This window comes from Plasmodium malariae, assembly GCF_900090045.1.
Source record: "Plasmodium malariae genome assembly, contig: PmUG01_00_36, whole genome shotgun sequence".
Classification (NCBI taxonomy): Eukaryota; Apicomplexa; class Aconoidasida; order Haemosporida; family Plasmodiidae; genus Plasmodium; species Plasmodium malariae.
Genome location: NW_021638309.1, coordinates 68,769 through 91,401, shown reverse-complemented (window position 1 = coordinate 91,401; position 22,633 = coordinate 68,769). Strand labels below are relative to the sequence as shown.

General features: G+C 19.9%; 4 protein-coding genes across 4 annotated transcripts; 3 read left to right on the top strand and 1 right to left on the bottom strand.

Annotated features, from left to right (window-relative positions):
* Nucleotides 1-2,899: 2,899 nt before the first annotated feature.
* PmUG01_00061800 (STP1 protein) lies at nt 2,900-5,563 on the top strand (the record flags this gene model as incomplete). Its single annotated transcript, XM_029005088.1, has 5 exons — nt 2,900-3,019; nt 3,173-3,869; nt 3,977-4,165; nt 4,244-4,329; nt 4,418-5,563. The coding sequence occupies 5 exons, from the start codon at nt 2,900-2,902 to the stop codon at nt 5,561-5,563; spliced, it is 2,238 nt and encodes a 745-aa protein (XP_028859126.1).
* Nucleotides 5,564-9,869: 4,306 nt separating this feature from the next.
* Nucleotides 9,870-10,915, top strand: PmUG01_00061700 (fam-l protein; the record flags this gene model as incomplete). Its single annotated transcript, XM_029005077.1, has 2 exons — nt 9,870-9,956; nt 10,082-10,915. 2 exons carry the CDS (start codon nt 9,870-9,872, stop codon nt 10,913-10,915), a joined length of 921 nt encoding a protein of 306 aa, XP_028859125.1.
* Nucleotides 10,916-14,451: 3,536 nt separating this feature from the next.
* On the top strand, nt 14,452-15,326 carry PmUG01_00061600 (fam-m protein; the record flags this gene model as incomplete). Its single annotated transcript, XM_029005066.1, has 2 exons — nt 14,452-14,538; nt 14,667-15,326. 2 exons carry the CDS (start codon nt 14,452-14,454, stop codon nt 15,324-15,326), a joined length of 747 nt encoding a protein of 248 aa, XP_028859124.1.
* A 3,424-nt stretch (nt 15,327-18,750) lies between these two features.
* PmUG01_00061500 (STP1 protein) lies at nt 18,751-21,288 on the bottom strand (the record flags this gene model as incomplete). The annotated part of the gene is made up of 3 exons (XM_029005055.1): nt 18,751-19,865; nt 20,135-21,140; nt 21,268-21,288. The coding sequence occupies 3 exons, from the start codon at nt 21,286-21,288 to the stop codon at nt 18,751-18,753; spliced, it is 2,142 nt and encodes a 713-aa protein (XP_028859123.1).
* Nucleotides 21,289-22,633: the final 1,345 nt, after the last annotated feature.

Genomic DNA, 22,633 nt, shown 5'->3' with positions numbered 1-22,633 from the left:
CATAGGATGAGAAAATGAAAAAGCATTAATTTTTATTGTATAAGCAATATTCATATTAATGTTCAGTATGAACATAGTAAGGATATATAAAATTTCTTCTAAGTAACCCATCTCATAATATATATAAATGGATAGTAAAAAACAGACTTTTATTAATTGAATAAGTGTAATACGAATAGAAACTATAAAATGTAAACAGAATTAAGATTAAATTAACTAAAATTTCGTAATAGATAGAGTATATAATATATTGTAATGCAGAATTAATATATAAATTATGTTTTTTGTACTATAGTAATATATTTGTCAAAAATATCATAAAGTCTGTAATCCAAAAATTGAAATACAAATGCTATAAAATAGAATTTTATATTAAAAAGATATATAAAGAACAAAAATATGTATTCCAATATCATTAAAAAATTTTAATTATATATTAACAATACTACCTGATATTTTATATTAAGATAATGGGGATATAATTTATTGAATTTTTACTAAAATCAAACATATAGACAAATTTCATGTATAGTGTTAGTAGACTATATATTTACTTGTATTTCTAAAAAATAAAACGTAAAATTAAAAAATATTTAAGGTAAAATAAATTTTTATGTTATAATTTTCTACTATATTATGCTTTAATACTGCTTGAACTATTGGAATATATTTATAATGACATATTGCAGAAGGAAATAATATGAACTATAAAATTTTAATACTTAAGTGTATTTTTTTTTAAAATAATATATATGACAGTAACTTAAATTTTTCATTTATACAAATTAAATATGAGAAAATTATATTGTATTATATGAAGTAATCGAAAAATATTATATAGGATTGTTTTTTAGTATATTTGTAGCTAGAAATTGTGCTGCTTAATATATAATTTAATACTGTTAATGTGTTTAATGTGAAATGTTTAAATGACAAACAAATCTATTTTAATGTTAAATATTATTTTTTAAATAAATAATATATTCATGATGCTACGAAAAAATAAAATATTCAGTAATATGTTTGAATTTTTATTAATTTTTCATTACTTTTAATAAAATGTGAAGCATAAATTTCGATACGATAAAATAATTTTGATCATTTATAAAAGCAAAATCATAAAAAATACCTTAAAAAAAAAAAAGAATTTCGTTATATAAATTTTTGAAAGCAAATTTCACTTATTTGATTTCATAATCTAAATTTATTTTGGGAAAAACTTATATTGCTTTATGTTTGTACATGTTCAAATACAATTTTAAGTTTTATTAAGTATGTAAATAATGTATTCAATTACAACTTAAATATATAATATCCTAAAATACAATAATATTATATTTATATATATTCCAATGTATACGGTTATTAAACAACATATTTCAAAAAAAAAAATTCATATATCGTAAGAGATTAAACTAAAAAGATTCTGTTTGTGAAGTAACAAAAAATTGTATATAGATAAATTGAAAAGTTAAAAATGCTTTATTTCAATAAATCTTATATAGAATGAATAAACTTAACTATAATAAATTTAACTGTTTACATGAAAAATTATTAAAAAATTAATTATTTATTAATATATATTTTTTTATATAATTTTTTCAATATTTTTTAATCTTTTATTTAATTAATTCAATTGAAGTGTTAAAATTAGATATAAATTTACATTGTAATGTAATAATATATAATGTATATAATACATTTAAATTTTTCTGTAATTTTTTTTTTAAATACATGTCTTAAAAATGTTGTAAAATAATATATGAATATTTTTATTTTTTATAGTAAATAATATTTACTGACAGTGTTAAAGAGATATATTCATATAGTTATCAAATGCAGTAAAAACTGAAAAAATAAATAACAAATTTTAATCTATTTATTTGAACATTTAAATTAATAATATGAGAAAAATTATTACGAAACTTCAACATTTTTGTTTAATTTCATATAATATTCCATTTACATGAGATTATAATAATTTTATTATTTATTGTAATGTTCTAACAAAATTGTTTTTTTTTTTAACCATATTGTATAATTATTTTCTTTGTAAGTATAACCTAATAATTTTTCATATTTTGAATAAGTTGTTAAACGCATTTTTATTAATAAATATACGTTAATGTCCATTTTACTAATTAAAATTTAGTCCTAATGGAATCGTTCGTATCCAAATGTGGCAACACATATATCCAGTAGAACACTTATATATAATAAATTATACTAATTTAAAACTACTAAATTTCATAATATTTACCACAAGTAATTAAATTTAGGTAATTCTTATGTATAAAATGATTAAACCTTTCTGTATATATTATTTCCATATATTTGTTTCAAATATATCAACAGTTTCTTATAATTTATATATTATTAATTCTCATCAAGAGATAAAAGTATATATAAAATACTATTTATAAAGTTATAATATTATCATGACATATGTCAAAAATAAATCACAAAAGACAATAAAGAGGAACATACTATAAGTATTTATAACGATTTTGCTTATAAATTATATGTTTCTGAACAAGTAATAGATTAAAGTTATTATTTGCATTCAAGTAAAAATAACTATAAATATAGGTGTTAGTACAAAAAAAATAAAAAAAAATGTTATATTACGTATATTATTGTTAATTTTATGTATAAATGATGTATGTCTTATTAATGTTACTTCTACTGTAATTTTTTATTATTAGCTATTGGGTTTTTTTTTTTAAAAAGAGGTATGAATTTTACATAAAAATATATACTTACATTTATTTAATACCAAATTAGGATTAGGATATATCTCTTCTTGTGACATAAGTTTTTAATACAAAAAGGATATCAAGAATATAAAATAAATATTAAAGTATTAAAAATTTTTATAATTCTCATATAAATTTCTGTAATGTTGATAATTTTAAAATTTCGTTTAATTAATATATTAGAATTTAAAATTACTCTATCGATAAATAAAATGTTATATAATTTTATTGTTAGTTCAGATAGTTATTTAGAATTACCTATAGTAATAATGTAGCTTTATCATGGATTTGGTAAAATTTAATGTTTTTTAATATATCTAAATTTATACTCAATTTTTAAGTTTGTGGTAAAAACAAAAGATTAGTTAATTAAAAATTAAGGCTTAAATAATTCCTAATAATTTTTTTGAATCTAGGGTTTGCATGGATTTGGTTCTTCGTCAGTGCAATATATTTTAAATCCCAGATTTACAAGCATAGGACAACATATTAAAAAAATAACTTCTTCCTTAAGAGTTGAGAAAAATAAAAGAAAATTTAGAAAAACTTGCTTAGATCTGGCTGATTATATCATTGGGAAAAGCCACGCACCCGCACATATTGATCAATCTAAATGGGACTTAGCACTAAAGAATTGGTATAAAATTCAATATAAAGATCTAACTAGACATGGGGAATGCCCTATGATTATAAAGCAGAATGAGAGAAATCTTTTAGAATTAAGTTATGAGGTAAAAGATTTTCATGAAAAAAAAAATAGAGAGCTCAATCGACTAAAATCCTTCCTTACAGAAAATAATACATATAGTTGTAATAATGATCCAGCTTGTATGAAAATACTTAAAGAATATAATATCTGGATTAATGATAGGAAAAAATATTTTGAGGGAAAAAGAGAGCTCATTCAAAAAAATTCCTCATATGAACAAAGGAAATTGAAATTTTCAATACCAATTAATAACTTGCTGAATCCTGAAATATATAGTGAACTTTCTGAAGCTTTACCTTCAGTTTCAGTTCCATTTGAAGAAGAAGATGGAAAAGAGATAAGAGGAGAAGGAAAAGGAGAAGACATATCCTTAGGAGTAAGAGGAAATGCGTCTGAAAATCAAAGTACACTACAAGAAGAAGCTTCAACTTCAGGACATCATTACTTGAAACATCTGAAACTATAAGTACAGGAAAATTACCTGGATCAGCTGTAGATTCCCCAATTGCAGAATCTGAAAAATCAAAGTTTCCTAAAAATTCAGAACAACCTACTTCAATGACTGAATCTGATCCTGTAGAACATCGTCCAATAACTCGTGGATTAGGAGAAAGTACTGGTCATATAACTACTATACCATCTGATGAAGCATTAAAACCTGATTCAAGTTCTGTTTTTATTATACCCTCTAAAAGACCAGGTATCACTTATTTTACTTATTATTATATTTTTGAAATGTATATGCTAAATAATATATAAATTTTAAAAGATATTGCAGATACAGAAGGAAATCAATATAACGCCCACATATCGTATATTTTAACAAGCTTTCTAGTTATTATAGTATTTTCCTTTTTTATTAAAGTAAAATAAAACTAAAATATTAAAAATAACATAAACTTGTAATTAATGTAATATTTTATTTTATAAATATATTTCTATTAAATTGTAGTATGTTTTAATAGGTATGTTTAAAAAAAAGAAAAAGATAAAAAGAAGAGAAGTTAAATTTCTGAGAATATTAGTACCTTCCTATTATAACAGAAGTAAATTTTTAAGACATAATCATTTGGAACACCCAATAAATGAAGACGAAGAAATCATTAAAAAAATAAAAATACAAGAACATAATATGAACAAAAATGAAAATGTATTATACGGAAAAAAGGACAGATCCATAACTATTATAGAAGTACATATGGAAATACTGGAAGAATGCAGAAATAAAGAATGGGAATATAACAAAGGAGAATTTTTAGCAATATGCCAAGAAGTATTAACAAAAAAAGAAAATGGAACTTACACTAACTTAAAGGATGATGAAGTAGTAATGGATAATATTAAAAGTACCAATGAAATTGAAAAACAAAAAAGTCTATGGAGTAAATGGGTGGAAAGACATAAAATGTTTTTGGAAAAATTGAGAAAAAAGGATTGGTTTAACAATCTGAAAAATGATTGGAAAGAAGAAAGATCATACATAAAAAATAGTGAAAAATTAAGAAAATATCTTTCAAATGAAAATGAAAAAGATCCATTTTTAGAAAGAAAAAAAGATATATGGAGACGTTGGGTATCAAGGAAGGGTACTATTGTAGAAAAATATTTGGAAGAAGACTTGTTTGAAAAATTGAGAGAGGAAATATATAATATGATAGATACATATGAAAATGAAGGAAGAAAGGATGATATATTATTTATGAATAAAGAAGAATTGGAAAACAAAGAAAATTATGAAGTATTATATAAATACTTTAAAACAAAATTATTAGAAAAACTGTGTATACTAGTATTTATGATGGTACTAGAGGAATGTAAAAATGAGGAGTATATAGAAAATATGGAATCACATTTCGATAATTCTATAAATGAATGTATAACAGGAAAAAACTTAGATATTAAACCAGAAATTGAGGAAAATTTAACTGATATTAACGGAGATGTTTTAGGGAATATAAAAAATAATAAAAATTATGCTTATGAAGGAGAAGACTGTTTCAGAGAAGAATTGAAAGAATGGATAAGAGAAAATGATGCATACATAAATTCCTTAGATAGTGATAATAACATAGACGAATGCTATCAAGTGGTAGAATAATACATACTATATATTAATAAAGACAAATTCAAAATATATTTGAATAATAATCAGGAGAAATTGTACGATATCTATGAAATAAATTTCTTAAATATTGTTATAACCTAAGGAAGAAAGAAAAAGTAGAATGCAAAGAAATGAGTTATGTAAAATAGAAACACAGGCATAGTATATGAAGATTCAAAGGTTTTTATTTAAAAGATATTCCAAGATTATATAATTGTTTTTATTCTTATTAGAATATTTATACAAAAGTTATAGTTACACATGATTTAATAAAAATAGCAATATTTTAATGTGTATATAAAACAAATAGTAATTTTTATATGTTATATAATAGCATATTTATTTAAAAAGTTTTAAGCAATGTTTTTTTTTTTTTGATTCCTTAATAAAAGTTTTTTTTTATTGAAATATTTGGATATATTAAATTTTTTACATATATTATTAAATTGTATTTAATTTATTATCTATATTTTAGATAAGTATATAGTAAAATTGTCGGTGCCCGGTTCCCATGAAATTGATATTAATGCGTATATGAGGATCTTATATAAAAATTTTTTTTTAGTATATATATATTACATTATTTGTTAATTCTTAAATTTTCATAAATTTCACTTTAGAAATAATAAAAAGAATGCATTATTTTATATTATATAAAAACAATAATATGTCAATTAAAATAAGATGGTACGATTATATAAAACCGTTAAATTGGATAATACGTTTTAAAATAAAAACGTTTGTACGTTAATTGAATCCTAGAATATAAATTTTATATTTTTACTGTATAAATTCTTTTCATGTCGTAGGTTCATGTCACATTTTAATAAAACATGTGTCATATAAAAAATTTGTGTTATTTTATTTTTTTTTTCTTTCATTCCTATCAATACTGTTGTATGTAGTACAAATATTTATATTTTTTAATTATAACGTAATTTTTAGTAGGTATAAACTATATATAGCCGAAAGATTATTTTTTGGATGATAAGCAACAAATTAATAACTATATACATTGTATAAGCTAATGCACCAATTTTCACAGCATATATTATATATATACTAATTCTGAAATAAAATCCCTATGAACTAAACAAGTCATTTTATTTTAATTTTATTATGGAAATTATTGATTATAAAAATTTAGAATTGTTCTGTTCGAATATTAATATATATATATATATTCTTTTTTTTTTTGGAACGTTTAGGAATATTATTGGATTTACAAAAAATTATTTTTTTTTTTATTGCTTTTTATATAAATTTGTTGAAAATATTTACAAAAATATATTTAAAATTATATATGATTTTTTATACTTTATATTTATATTTTATTTATGTATTTGTATGCGTTTTTATAATATAAAAGAGCAATGCAAATACATATATATTTATATCGCTATCTTGTAGATAAACTGTTATTATTTTTCTTAATTAAAAATATTGTAAAATTAAACAATACTAATATGAAAGAAAAAATGTAATCTTTTATTATAGTAAAAAATCAGAATTATATTTTTTATTTAGGGATGTTCTAATTTATATTGCATGGCCTAATGATAACATAGTTGAGAGTTTAACTTATTATTTTTGATATCTGAAATTAAATGTATTATAAGAAAATTTCCATTATATGTACATTTATAATATTATAAATAATAAAAATATATTTTTTTCATTAATCGTATCCTAGATAAATATTTTGTTAACTAGAACTGTGAAGATGGAACCTTAAATTCAACAACCGATATATTATTATCAGAAAATGAGAAAGAACAAATAATATATAATTAAAGATATATTATTTAAAATTGGATAAGATGATTCTGAAAATGAAAGTGATTATATTGAATAGACTTATTGATGAAAAGATTAGTGTAATGTCAAACATAATTCAAATTTTACGGAAAATAAATTAATCAAGAAATGAGTGTTTATTATATGTTAGTCATTTGAGGTGATAAATATATTTTTGTTTTTGAAAAATAATTATATAGAGGATTTAATTCTATATAATAATATTGGAAATATACCAATATTACTCAGAAAAAAAGTATAGAATATTTAGCATGTATGGATATCTCTTTATTACTTACCTTGTAAGAATACTTTTGTTTATAATATTTTTGTTACATTTTTTATTTCTTAATCCTTTAGTAAATTTATTGTTTGTTAAGGAATAAATTACGAAGAACAATATTTTACTCTAACGATAGAGGTACAACTACAATGAACTTAGTTACTTTATTTTGTAGTTTAATGACCATTTATGTACTTGTAAATTTTATAAAATACATAGTTGGTGTTTGAGAAAATTAGTTATATCCTATTTACATTTCAAATATTGTTTTTATAAATAATATTCTTCATACATCTAATGAAGTTTTTCTTTATACTTAATGGAATTATATTCTTAGCAACAGAAATCGTTTCATAATTATAAATTTTTTCTTATGAGCACTGAATATTATATAAATATATATGGATACATAAAAGTAGAAAAAAATATATTAAATAGTTTTAACATTTTGCATGTTTATACATTAGTTCTATTATAATAATGAATCATTTTCTGAGGTAATTTAATACTCTTATGAATTGTATATAAATATATATTTTTCTAAGCATATAAAAGTAAAATTGATATTTCTCAATATTCATAATATACATATTTGCTTTATAAAAAAAAATGATACGTACAATATGTATCATGTCTATTTACATTGTGATAAGTATGAGATCGTTTAAATTAATTTATAAAATTAGGCTTAATATAACTTCTCTATCCTAGTGAATTAATTAATATTTTTAAAAATTATATAATTTTTTTTTTTTTATTGTTCTATGTGATCACTTGAATGAACATTTAAAAACATATTTAATACATTAGTTTAATTTTCATTATATTACGTTGTTCTTCGTATATTAAAATCAAAAACATATCTGTTCTCGTGTTTATATGTATTTTTTATGTAAAAGTAAATATAGCAAGTCATATTTATAAAAAAACTATTATGTGAAATATATGTTTTATAACTTATTTGATATAAAGATATTTTCAGTAGATATTTTTTTTTTGTGCGAGTATGAAATTATGAATACATTAGTATATAATTCTTTTTTAAAGTTTAAATTATTAATAGAAGATTATCGATTTAAGAATTCTTGAAAGATTATTTTTATTTAGAGTTTTAAAAATTTATACGATTACTTTTTATGTTATGTAATTTTTTGTGCTAAGAACATTTTTAAAAAATTAATTATATGTGAAACATATATTGATAAAAAAAAATTATATTGACTTTGCTATCGAATTAATTAAATAACTAAATTATATTAACTATAATGTTTTTATGTAATATACCTTGTACAAAATTTCTCTATAAATATTTAATAATTTTTTATTATATTTCTTATAAATATGTATATAACATTAAAAAAGAAAAAGGTAATATAAAAAAGGTCGATGAATTTATAAACATTTCTTATAGACATAATAGTATAAATAATATTTAATTAAATACTATAACCTTCAATATTTATATTAAGGAAGTAAATGATCAGTTCTTATATATCTTCCAAATATATACTTTTCTAGTAGTTCATATACTATAAATTTGATGTTATAAATACATTATAAATCATAATATAAAGTGTATTATTATAAAAGAATTAACAAATATACGACGAAGAGAATAAAAAGAAAAGTTGTAATAAATGTTGTTTTCTTCATTTATTATTGTATTATTAAATTTATTAATAATATTATGGGAATAACCAGTTTTTCCATGATATATAAAATAAAAAGATATACAAATTAATAAGGATACATCAACTAAATGAGTTATACTTTACTCAATATACAGAATAACGTATTATGTATGTTCTCTACATTCTATATTTTCTATATATTCCATACTTGGACATATTATGAAAACATATATATAATTTTTTATTTTATTTTGTAAATTAAAAAAATTATTATTTAATTAATTTACTGTATTTAATAAATAACTTATATACTTTGAATATTTATTGACGAATTATATTTATAGTATATTTTGTAATGTTACATTTTTATAAATAATATTAACATAACAATTTTAGATTATATTTTTGAAGTTATATTTCCCTTTTTCACTGTAAAACAAATTGTAATTATACAATATTTTTTATAATTTTATCAAAAAAAAAAAAAAAATTAAATAAATAATAATAGGGTTCTATATCATTAAAATTATATTATATTATTGCTAGTTATATCATTTCTGCGTTTATTAGCGTATTAAATACTTATATTATGGAACAAAAATTTAAGTCATTCTTATATATTAAAATTTCTATCTTTATACTTTTAACTTGGATATGTCATTTTTACATTTATATGGTTATGATAATGACTTCTAAGTATATATGTATTATTTATCTTTTGATGTTTTACTATTGTTAGTGTTTTATTTTACTGAGAATTTATTCATTTGATTAAATAATAATTTTTTTCTATTTTTTCAGAGTAGGCAAGGTAAATCTTTGGTTGAATGCTACAAACAACATAGAAGGTTATACGCAAGAAATAACCGTTTACTGGCAAAATATATGCAGGATAATAATACACCTATTTTGTATTTAAAAGAAGAGATACCAAATAGACTGAACAATGTTAATGATATATTTAATAATGTAAAATATTCCTCGGGAAAAACTAAACAGTTAAATGGGAGTTCACAAGGAAATAAAAGAAGACATAATAAAGATGTGAAAAATAAATCTTGTATATTTGAAACGAAAAAATATTCCCATTTAGAAAAAAAAATCTTCAAAGAACTTGATTACGTAGATTTTCTCAAAAACAACAAAACAATTAGTGATAAGATTTACAAAAAAATAATGATTAAAAAATGCGGATTACGAATAGCCTTACCAATATTACTGCTTTTTGTGTTAGCGATATCATTCATATTAGATAATTTTTGTGGATGTGGGCTTACACATGGTTTGCTTAAAGTAATAGTTCTTATTTCACCTGCCGTAGGTGTTGGTGATCTTAAAGGATATTCATATCTTACAAATGTTCGAGATCTTAATAAGATCTTTAAAAGTGACACTTCTCCGGCTCTAGCAATTTTGTATATGTGGTTGGAGAAATCACCTTTAAAAAAGTTTACACAAGTTTTGTTAGAAAACTCAAGTACAAAAGAAGTGAGGAATTACTGTGTTTCAGGATTTTTGGGATTTCTTATATATTTTGTACCTATCTTTATATTAAGTATAATTCTTATATCAGGACTTGTTTATTATCATAAAAAAGTTAAAAAATATGAAAAAATTAAATTCAGGAAAAGTTAAAATGAATAATAAGCAATTTTTCATTACTGTAATGAAACCATCCATATGAACTAACACATTTGATATTTTAAATGGTATTCACAATATATATACTTATAACTTACTAAATTTTATAGATTTATGTTAATATAACTGGTTTAATTCATACGCAGCAGTATAAAAGTATATTCGTATTTTTTGTTTGTAATTTTTAATGTTTTAATATCTTTCAATTTATAGTTTAAGGTATTGTCTGAGATTTATTCACAATTCTGTCTTAATATTTATATATGTATATTTTCATATATTCCTAGGATAAATATGTTTTTGTGCGTTATAATTAATATACATTATGGAAATTTATATAATTTTATTGATATCATGTGTTAATTTTTATTTTAACTATGAACAATACTTATTTATATTATTTTATCATTTTCTAGTTTAAAATGATTATTTGTAGACTTTATTTAGAAAATGTTTGACAAGATTTAAATTAAATTATTATATGTCCTATTTTGTTTTCAATGACATGACGGAAATATATTCCGTTGTATTAATGTAAATATATATATTTCATAAAATAAAACATTATATTTATTACGCAGAATACGTTTTATGAGAAATACTTTATGGAACAATTTCATTGTAAAACACTTTTCAAAGGTTATTAATTTTTTTTTTTAATGATAAAAAAAACAAATTACAAATAAATAATAAAATATTATTATTAAATTTAGGCCACATATAATAGTTCAACAACTCAATAATTCTATGTATTCAGAATTAAATGGACAGTTATCACGATTTATTATTTTGTTATACTTGTGAATTAAAGTGTCATTTATATGTGGTAAAAATTAAATAAATATATACTATATTAATACTTTACATATAGAGAATATATATTTTATATTTTTTACAATATATAAAGTTTAATTTAATGAAGTAAATGTAATCAAATATTAATTAATAATATACATAGGCACCTTTTTTTTTTTTTTTAATCATCGTTAGATTTTAAATACATTCATATCTACAAAACAAAAATAAATTATTATTAGGGGAAATAAGAAAATATATAATATTTATACATTAATATAATAATGTGAGAGTGTTTTTTATATGTATTTCCTTAATTTTTATGGCAATCAGTATATTATGTAAATAGTTATTAATATTTAAAGATGAATAAAAATATATTTAATTTCAGTTGAGAATTTCTAGTTAATCTATATTAACAATGCTTGTTTTTTAAATAAAATAAAATTATAAAAAAAGTATTATTTTTTTAGAAAAGTTTCATGAGTACATTACTTTTTTTTTTTTTTTGAATACAGTTGTTTTAATTTGATCCATTAAAAAGAATTTATATATTTATTTGTGTACGTTTTCATTAAATAAATATAATAATTTTATACTTAAAATATTAAAGAATTATTTACTGTTCCAAAATAAAAAAAAAAAGTAGCAATATATCCTATGTAAATGTAAAAATAATTTTAATACATTTTAGATAATGATATTGAAGAAAAAAAATGAACTACTCTATGTAATTATAGTTTTGAATACGTTATCTAATAAAATGCAATATTTTGTATAAAAAATTAAATTAAAAGAAAGAATTGAAACAAATATTATTGAAAGTACAGACAATGGAATATAAAATAAGAGATTTATGAAAATATACATTTATAATACTATAATCTTTTCTGGTATAAATTTTTAATAAGGACAACAATATATATTTTATAAGGATATTAACATATTTGTATATTAACGGTTAAATAAGTAAAATCATATATATTTTAAAAAAATATGGATTATTTTTAAACGATAAGGCTAAAAAAATATTTAGAAATCACAAATATTACCAAAAAAGAAAAAGTATATTTATAATTTATTGTTTAAACGATTATAATATATAGTGAGTTGATTTCTCGTAATTAAATTTATAATATATATATTAGTTATTATTGGTTTTCAAAATAGGTTGCATTATGTTTTATATAGAAATATTACTATCTATTTAAAATATAAAATGTTCAAATCATGTAACCATTAAGGGTAGATAAAAAGAAGCCTTCATATATATTAAGATAAATGTATAATTAATGTAAAACTATATGAATGCAATGACTTTAACTGTTGTAATATTTTCACTTTTTTTTAATGTTACCTTGTAAAAATAATATTTTTTAATGAGAATTATAATTTAACATAATATTTTAGGCTATTACAAATATTTATTGTGCGTATAATATATTAATAAATATCACTGTTATATTTACACATAAAAAAATAAATATTGGGGTATCAAATTTATTGTTGTTAATAGTTTATTTAATAAAATATTATTTGTTATTCTGTTTATATTGACTTATTAAGGTTCTACTCTGAATTATATTCATAACATTACTAATTCATAAAGGAATATCTAAAACATAACATGAAAATCGTAAAAATAACAAAAGCAAAATTAACAAAACATGCATTTTAGTAAATTATACTGTACTTTCTTATTTTTTATGGGAAAATTATACACTATACATATCATACCTATTTGTAAATATATTTAAATTGAAATATTCTTTAATTAATATAATTGCTTGTAATACTTCTATAAAAATTTTTACTTCAGCGGATTTTATTTCTTATACTTTTTTACTACAGTTGTATATTATATAAATTTATATATGTTAAAAAAACAATTAAAAAATAATATAGCTGAATATAATGATTATTCATTTATAAGTGACGGAATTAATTAAACTAAATTAATAATTGTAATTTTTAAAAATAATGGTACAAATATAAAAAATAAGTTCTTATTTGCTTCTATAAGGGATATTTCTTAATAGATTTGTTGATATATTATATATTCATCATTTTAAAAGAATTATACAAAATAATATATTCTTTTTGATGAGAAAGTAATGCATGTATTATAATCATCATAATACAATTGCTGTTTCAATAAATTATTATTTCAGTTATTATATTATTATAATAATTAATGTTTTATAAATATAACCCGTTTTTCATAAATTCAATGTTTACGAATTCAGAATTATTATTGGGATAACATCCCTAAAATTAGTAATTTTTATGTTAATATATATGGGAATATGTTATTCATATGTTCCCTACATTCTCTATAATAGACAAACTCAGTGTTTACATATAATAAGAATTCACATATTTATTTCTAAGTTTATTCTAAAAATAATTAATAAAATATATTACTAATTAATACTCTATCTTAAATTAAATATATATTAAAATATTTTTGAATTAGTTCTAATTAATTTATTTTTATGAAACTTACTTTTATTTTTAAATAATATTATGTTATATTTTAAATAACATATTTTTAATATAATTTTACTTTTTATATATGTTATAATCAATTATATTTTTGTATTTTTTTTTATGTATTTATAATAGAAGAGTAAAAATAAAATTTTTAAGTAAGTATAGAATTGTTTGTTATTGGAAATACATTATATTATGGTTAATTTTTTCAATAATATATTATAGTGTTAAAGAAGTTTAGAATGGATAACAAAATTAAGCTAAACATATTTATTAGAATTGGCATGTTTGCCATTCTATCATGGATATGCAATTTTAATAATCATGTGGTATAAAGTCATCAAAAAAGTATATTTATTATTATTTATATATTTCCTGTTTTACACTTATTAAAATAATATTTTACAATTAGTTTATTTATTCTTATTAAACATATATATTTACTTTGAGTTTTTAGTATATATTTAACAAATCCTTGGATGGAATGTGTATCTATGACAGGGAAGCATATACAAGAAATTATAGATTACTATCAAAACATAAAGAGGATAAGGATTCAAATAATTTATGGTTAAAAGGAAAGTTTCCCAATAATGAAGTCATTGGAGAAAAAATCACATCTACTAATGAAGGAGGGACTAAGAGAAAAAATAATCAATCATATAAATGTTCATTAAATAAAGCACAATATTACACAGAAGTTATAGATTATAATAATGGAATGTTTGATGGAAAACATTTCCATTTTCAAAAGAAATGGGTAAAAAAAAAAGATTATGATACTTTTCTAGAAAAAAAGAAGAGAATTGGTGATATATCTTTAAAAAAAATAAAATTTAGAAGTTATAAATTTGGAATTTCCATATTTCTCGTTTTTTTTCTATTGGGAATAGGATTACCGGTATCCAGGGCATTTGATTTTTCCGGTGGTAGCGAAATAGGAAATGATATTTTATCTTTTCTTAAAAGTACGCTAGATTTAGGTAGTGAAAGAAATGCTTATATATTATTATTTTTAGTAACGTTCATTATGTTAGCAATCTTGATTATAATAGCTATTTACAAGATCTTAAGAAATAATGAAAAATATCAAAAAATTAAGTTGATGATGGAGTAAAATGAACAATGAGTAATTTGAATTTTCACATAAATTAATTATTAATAGAATGTATTATATGTAATATCTACACTGCTATATGCTTTATAGTATTATTTATTATATATATAATTTTATAAATACACATGTGTATAAGATATCATTTTTGTACGAAGATTAATAAATTAAGTTTTTATCTTTTTTGTAGATTTAAATGTTTTAATGTTTTTCATTTTGTACTATAAATTGTTGTTTAAAAATAGATAAATATTATTGCTTAATATATATAGTTGAGTATTTAAAGTAAATTGTTATTAAATATTTATGTATTGAATCAAAATTAATATATAATATAAAAATTAATGTAATTTAAATTATTCTATATTACAATTTATATTTTAAATGAAAAATACCTATGTTCTATTTTTACCTTGTTCAATTCTAAAATAATTAAAGGTAGACGTGATGAGTAAGTTACTTTGTTGATATTATGTTGAAAATAAAAATGTTTATTTTTGTATATAATCAAAAGAAGTGAATGTATTATGCTATATTACGTATATTTTGCTCAAAAAAAAAATCACAACATTTATTATATAACATAAGTTTTATTAGAAATATATTATATAATATATTTATTACTTAAGACTTTTTAACAAACTACTTTTTTTTTTTTTATTTAATGGCAGATTTCGGGAATTATAAATATATAATGAAATAATATTATTTTTTAGAATGGATTACTTATATTTGTTTACTAATATATATATTCTAAGTAATTAGAATTAAATGAAAAGTTATAGTTATTTATTATTTTATTATTGTGACTAGTTGTATTAAAAATAGGATTTTGACAAATTTTCTTAAATATATCTTATACAGAAATATACATATATTCATAAATGTACTATATATTTCTATTATTTTTTTTAATATTTAATGAACATATTAATAAATTAAATTTACATAGATACCAATATGTAATATGTTGAAGTTATATCCCTTTTCCCTTTTCTGTGCCATATAATTAATATATTATTATATTTAGTGTAATATATTATATTGGAAGTGATATAGTAAATGTTGGCAGAGGTTTATTAAGAATTCATGATAATTCATAATTCATGTTCTAATATTTAATGTAGAATATCTCATAATATTATTTTTATAAATACATATTATTAATATCAAAAAAATCTTAAGGTAATATAGTTATGTTTTATAAGATTTCAAAAATAAAATGTAACAGTTATATTATATTAATTGAAATGAAATGAAATTCGGGTTAATAATAAAGCAAAAAAATATTAATTATTCTTATTGTGCACTAATCAATTCTTAGAATATGTATTAATTAATAATTCATATTTGTATATCAACACAATAATAATTTTCAAGAACAGAAAAATATAGTAGTAAAAGAGGAAAATAATGAAATTACTTTTTATGTTATAAAAAAATGTATCCTCTCCATATTCTATTCAATCTAACAAAATATTCTTATTTGAAATTATGTTAAACAAAAAAGAAAAGTTATTTTTTCTTATTCGTATATTTATTCAATGAATTGTCTTCACGAATAATTTATAAGTTAATATAATTATATAATTATTAAAATAAGTACTTTTAAATAATTATTCTTCTATGTATATTCGATACTTCTTATTTTATTACGTTACTATTATTAATATAAATAATATAATTATTTTCTCATTTTATCAAATTTTTTTATTTATAATATTATTATGTCTTTCTTTAATTTTAAAATATGTTTCTTTAAATAAAATAGACATTTTGAAAAAATATTAAATATAATATGGAATATATTTAGGTATTAATATAATGACATTTACATCACTTTATAGTTGTTTTTATAGGTTTATGTATGATAATATTGTTTTAGAATTATTAGTTTTTAATATATATTTAGTATACTCGCAATAGTTTTATGAGATTATAGGTAAATTAAAAAATGTATTCGAATTTCTTTTAAAAAATATAAAAGAAAACGCTAATATATATTGTGCTTGTAATGTATGCTTTATATTAATTAAATATGTATATGCTCTTTATCTTATGTTGTAGAGCATAAGAATATTTATTGAAAAGTTTCTTATATACGTTATGATAATGTACTATAAAAGAACATTCGTTTTTTTAATGGTAATATAATGTGATAATATCTAAATTCAAATGATTCTATTCAATAACCATGAAATTTGGATAAAGTTTATATTATTAATTAAAGAAAATTATTTTCTAAATAAAATATTATTAATATATAATAATATACCTTTTTTATATATTATAAGGATATAATATTAAGAAGAATGAATATATGCATTGTGACTATGATTTCATTACCCTCTCGTGATAATTATAATAAATAAGTAGAATATATATTTTTTTATTTTATTTATTAATATTATTTCTGAATTAATTAGTTTATCGAAACAATAAACAAAATGGGTTTCTAATAATATTTGCTTAATAGAAAGAATTATATAAAAATTTATAATATACGTATTTTTATGGTATATGATAACAAACAAAAATTATTACATATCAAAATGTATCTTATACTTTAGCACTATGAGACAAATGTTATTTTATTTTATAAATTTAAATATATATATACAGTTATAATAGAAAAATAATATGAAAAAAAAAAAATATTCAATAATCTTATTAACTAAGATGAAAAATTAAAAAAATTATTCTGTAATTACAAAAATCAAAAAAAAAAAAAAAAAGATGAAAGTCAAAATATATAAATTATCATTAAAGCGTAAATGAAAAGTAAGTCAATATTTTTTATTAACATAACATAATATTAATGAAGTTTTAGGTTTAACTGAAAGAGCAAAAATAATAGATATATAATGTTTTTTAAAATTTCTACAAAATAATTATATTTTCTTTCATTTCCTTTTTGTTTTAAAAAAATGTTAAAGCTTATGAATTTAGTACTTTTTAATTTACATACATATTCACATTTAGCTTTTATTTTTTTGATTTCATAAAAATATTTAAAAATTATTATTTTTGCTTTTTTTTATTTTTCAAAATATTAATTTTTCCTCCAACCTTTTTGGAAAATATTAGTATTAATTTATATATAGATATATTTATTAGAATTTTGTAACATATATTATATTAGGTATTATATAACTTTATAATAGTTATTATTACATAAATTAAAATAAGTATATATAATATGAATATTTTTAAGATAACTGTATTAAAAATTTTACATTTAATATCTAATTTCCCCTTCTATGTTACTGATTAATTAATAAACTTTTATTAATGATCCCTTTAGATTTCGTAAAGTGTATGAAATATGTTTTATAAGCACCATCCGATTATACATAAATTTCGTTCTATTATTTTTTGGGTGTGAATTATGAATTTATATAATGTATTTTCCCACAATTTAATAAAATTATTCTACTATGTTCTCGTTATATATGGAATTCTCGGGTGTATCTTGTACTCTTACCCATTTTTCTATTACCTGTCTAAGACCTTCCTCCCCTGTATAAGCAGGAATTTTTGTATTTTCTGTATTTTCTAAAACATTGCCATTAAATTCAATTATTTCTTTTGTAAGTTCTGATTTTCTCCCTAGGTTTACTTCTGTTGTCCAGTCATTTATGTAACTATCCAAATGTAATCCCTCATTTTCTATAAAATCTTCTTTTTTGCATTCTTCCAATACCATCATGAATACTAGTATACACAATTTTGCTAGTAATTTTTTTTTTATATATTTATATAATTCTTCATAACTTACCTTCTGCTGTACCTCTTTGGTATTTAGAAGTGAAATATTATTTTTTAATTCTTCATTTACACACTCATCTATCATATTGAGCAATTCTTGTGTCAATACTTCATCCCATTCCTTTTCCAAGAATCGATCTATAATCATACGATTTTTTGATATCCACTCTCTCCATAAATCCTTTTCTTTTTCTGAAAATGAAATTTTTTGAATTTCAATTGAAACATTCATTTTTAATTCTTCAGTTTCTTTTATGGAAGCTTTTTCTTTTTTCCATTCATTTTTCAAATATTTAAACCATACTGTTTTTTTTAATTTTTCAGAAATATTTCTATGTTCTTTTATCCATTTATTGTATAAAATTTTTTGTTTTTCAATGTCATTAATACTTTTAGTATTTTCCATTATCAGTTCTCCATTACTCAAATTAGGATATGTTCTATATTCCTCTTCTGCAAACACTTCTAGGCATAACTCTAAAAATTCTCCTTTTTTGTGTTCCCATTCTTCATTTCTGAATTCTTCGAGTACTTCCATATGTACTTCTATAATGGTTTTAAATCTATCCTTTTTTTGCTTTGACGACTTTATATTTTTTATCATGTCATGTTCGTGTATTTTTAATTTTTTTATGATTTGTTCCTCATCATATATTGTATTTTCTGGATGATCATGCGTTAAAATTTTTTTTTTTCTGTTAGAATGTGAAGGTTTTAGTATTCGAAGTAATTTTACTTGTCTCCTTTTTATGCTTTTTTTTTTTTTTAATAATCCTATTAAAGCGTACTAAGAAAGAGAAAAAAAATGCATATATTTAAAATAACTTACGGCCATATTTCAATGGTTTAAACATTTTTAATACTTATGTTTTATCTAACTTTAATAAAAAAGGAAAATACAATAATAATCATAAAGCTTATGAGAATAGATGATATGCTTGGGCTATGAGCATTTTCTTCTGAACCTATAATATCTTTTTAAATATATGTATTTTTTAGTTTGATTGTTTTAAATATAGTATAATAGGAAGAATTAGTAATACCTAGAGGTTTATAGAGTGAATGGCGTTCAAAAGTAGTTGAGACAGGTTCTGAATCTTCAGGAGACGATGGAATAGTCCCTTGAAAATGGGGTGACTCCGCTATTGCAGTACCTGAAGTAGTTGATAAAGCTTCTGGAGGTATTTCTGGGGGTAAAATTTTTGGTTCTGTTAGAACACTTGATGTTTCAGTTTGTACAGGTTCTGAAACATCATCTTTATTTTTCATGTTTGGAGAACTTGAAAATGATTTCTGAAGTTGTTCTTCATGTTCAGATGCAGGCGGACGCTGGCCTTCATTTTTTTGTTCGTTATTAATTGGAAATATTTGAGAAGATTCATCTTTAGCTTTAGTTAAATCTTGTTCCGTTGCAGATTCTTCTTCTTCATTTTTTACAGTTTGCTTAAGTACAGGTGGATCCGAGGCTTCGCACTGAGGAATTTCTTCGAATGTTTTATCATTAAGAACGTCGCAAGATCGTTTTGGAAATGGTAATAATGAATTTATATTTTTGCATTTTCTATTAATTAGATCTTTGTTATTCTTAAAATACACCTTTCTATTTTTAACCCATGCATTGTAAGCCTGAATTTTACTTAAACATGCACTATCACATTTCTTGTTACTACGTTCATCAGTATTAATGCAATTTGGTTTTTTTCCCTTTTTTTCAGAACAGAAATCTTCTGCTTCATATATAAAATCTAAAACTTTTTTATCATCTTCATTTAAAATCATAGGACATATGCCATATTTATTTAGCCCTTTATAGTATTGTTGTAGCCAGTACTTCAGTGCTAATTCCCACTTATCTTCTCTTTCATAAGGTGGTGATTCTTTCTTTTTCTTAATTAGATAATCAGCCAATTCTAGGCATACACGCCGGAAAACTTGCTTATTTTTTTCATTTTTCAAGGAATTAGTTTTTTCTTGTACATGTGTTATAATCTTTTTAAATTCGGGTTTTGTACGGAGTCTCCACGCATCATACCCGAAAATAGGAACATACTAAAAACAAAAATATTATTAAAAATTATATAAGATATAATTTTTAAATTAGATATGTATAAACACCTTCTTTATTATAAATTACTTATGAATAAAATTAAGCATCATAAAGAGCAATGAATATTACCGAGGAAAAACAAGAATCCATATGGATTCTAAGTTAATATTGCAGTTTGTTCAATATAATAATCTGAAATAAAAATACAAATTGGTATAATTTTATTTATTTCTAGTGCAAATTTAGATTAATATTTTTATATAATAAAAAATTATAAAATAATAATTTTCATAAGTATTTAAGTTTTTCCTACAAAATAATTGAATACATTACTATTTATTTTGTACGTTACTTATCTGCTTTTACTATATGTTAATATATTATAAATTGATATAAATTCTAACGATATTTTTATATGAATGAATAGCAATTTATATACTTCTATGAACAAATAATATCCTCTTTATAAACAAAAAGTCAAGATATTAACAATAAAGAAGAACATACAAGTTATATCAACATGTAATATAAAAAATAATCTGTAAAAATATCATCAATCTATATAGTAAATTTTTTTCTTTAAATACAAACATATAAATATATGTATTATTATCTATATTAATGTAAAAAATTTTTTATATTCTTACTTTTTTCCAGGAATATATGATCTGTAAACCAAATCATTATTAGTACGGATACCATATATATATATATATTTTTTTTCTCTCTTATTTTTTCTTATTTATTTTTGGTAGAGACATTTATAGTGTTATAATTATTTTTTTTAAATTTTTAAACACTTACCACATTGTAAGTACGAATCAGTATTAATAATATATAAAATATACTAAATTGTTGCTATTTCTATGGAAAGTACTTATCATTAAAATGTGACTGTAATACTTAATATTATATTTATATATTCAACCCAAAGTTTCTTTATTTCTGGTATATATTATTCAGTAGAATAATCTTAATAAAGTATATGTTATTAAAGATTTATTTTCTTTTTTATGGGATAATTATCACTTTTATAGAAGAATCATTTTATATAGACAATATTTTAATTAACGAAAAGTATATTTTGGTGTAATAATTAATAAAAATATGCTTGGCTACTTATTATAACTATGAAATATAATTAAGAAATAATTATAACAAAATAATTTATAACATATTGTTGAAAAAATACAAAATATAAAATATATTATAATTTTATAATAAAAAATATTAACATAATAACTAAATGTAAATAGAATAATATATTAAATTACATGAGACAAAAAAAAGAGAGAAGCTTTGTAATTATTTTTCATTAATTTTTGATAGATATATTCTAATAAGTAGATTAAAAATATATTATATATTTTTTTGATTGTTCATATATTTAACTATCATAAAATAAATTTTTTTTATAGTAAATATTTATTTAGTATACAAAATAAAAAAACTTGTATATTATTTATAATTCTTTTTATAACGCGAATAATCAAAT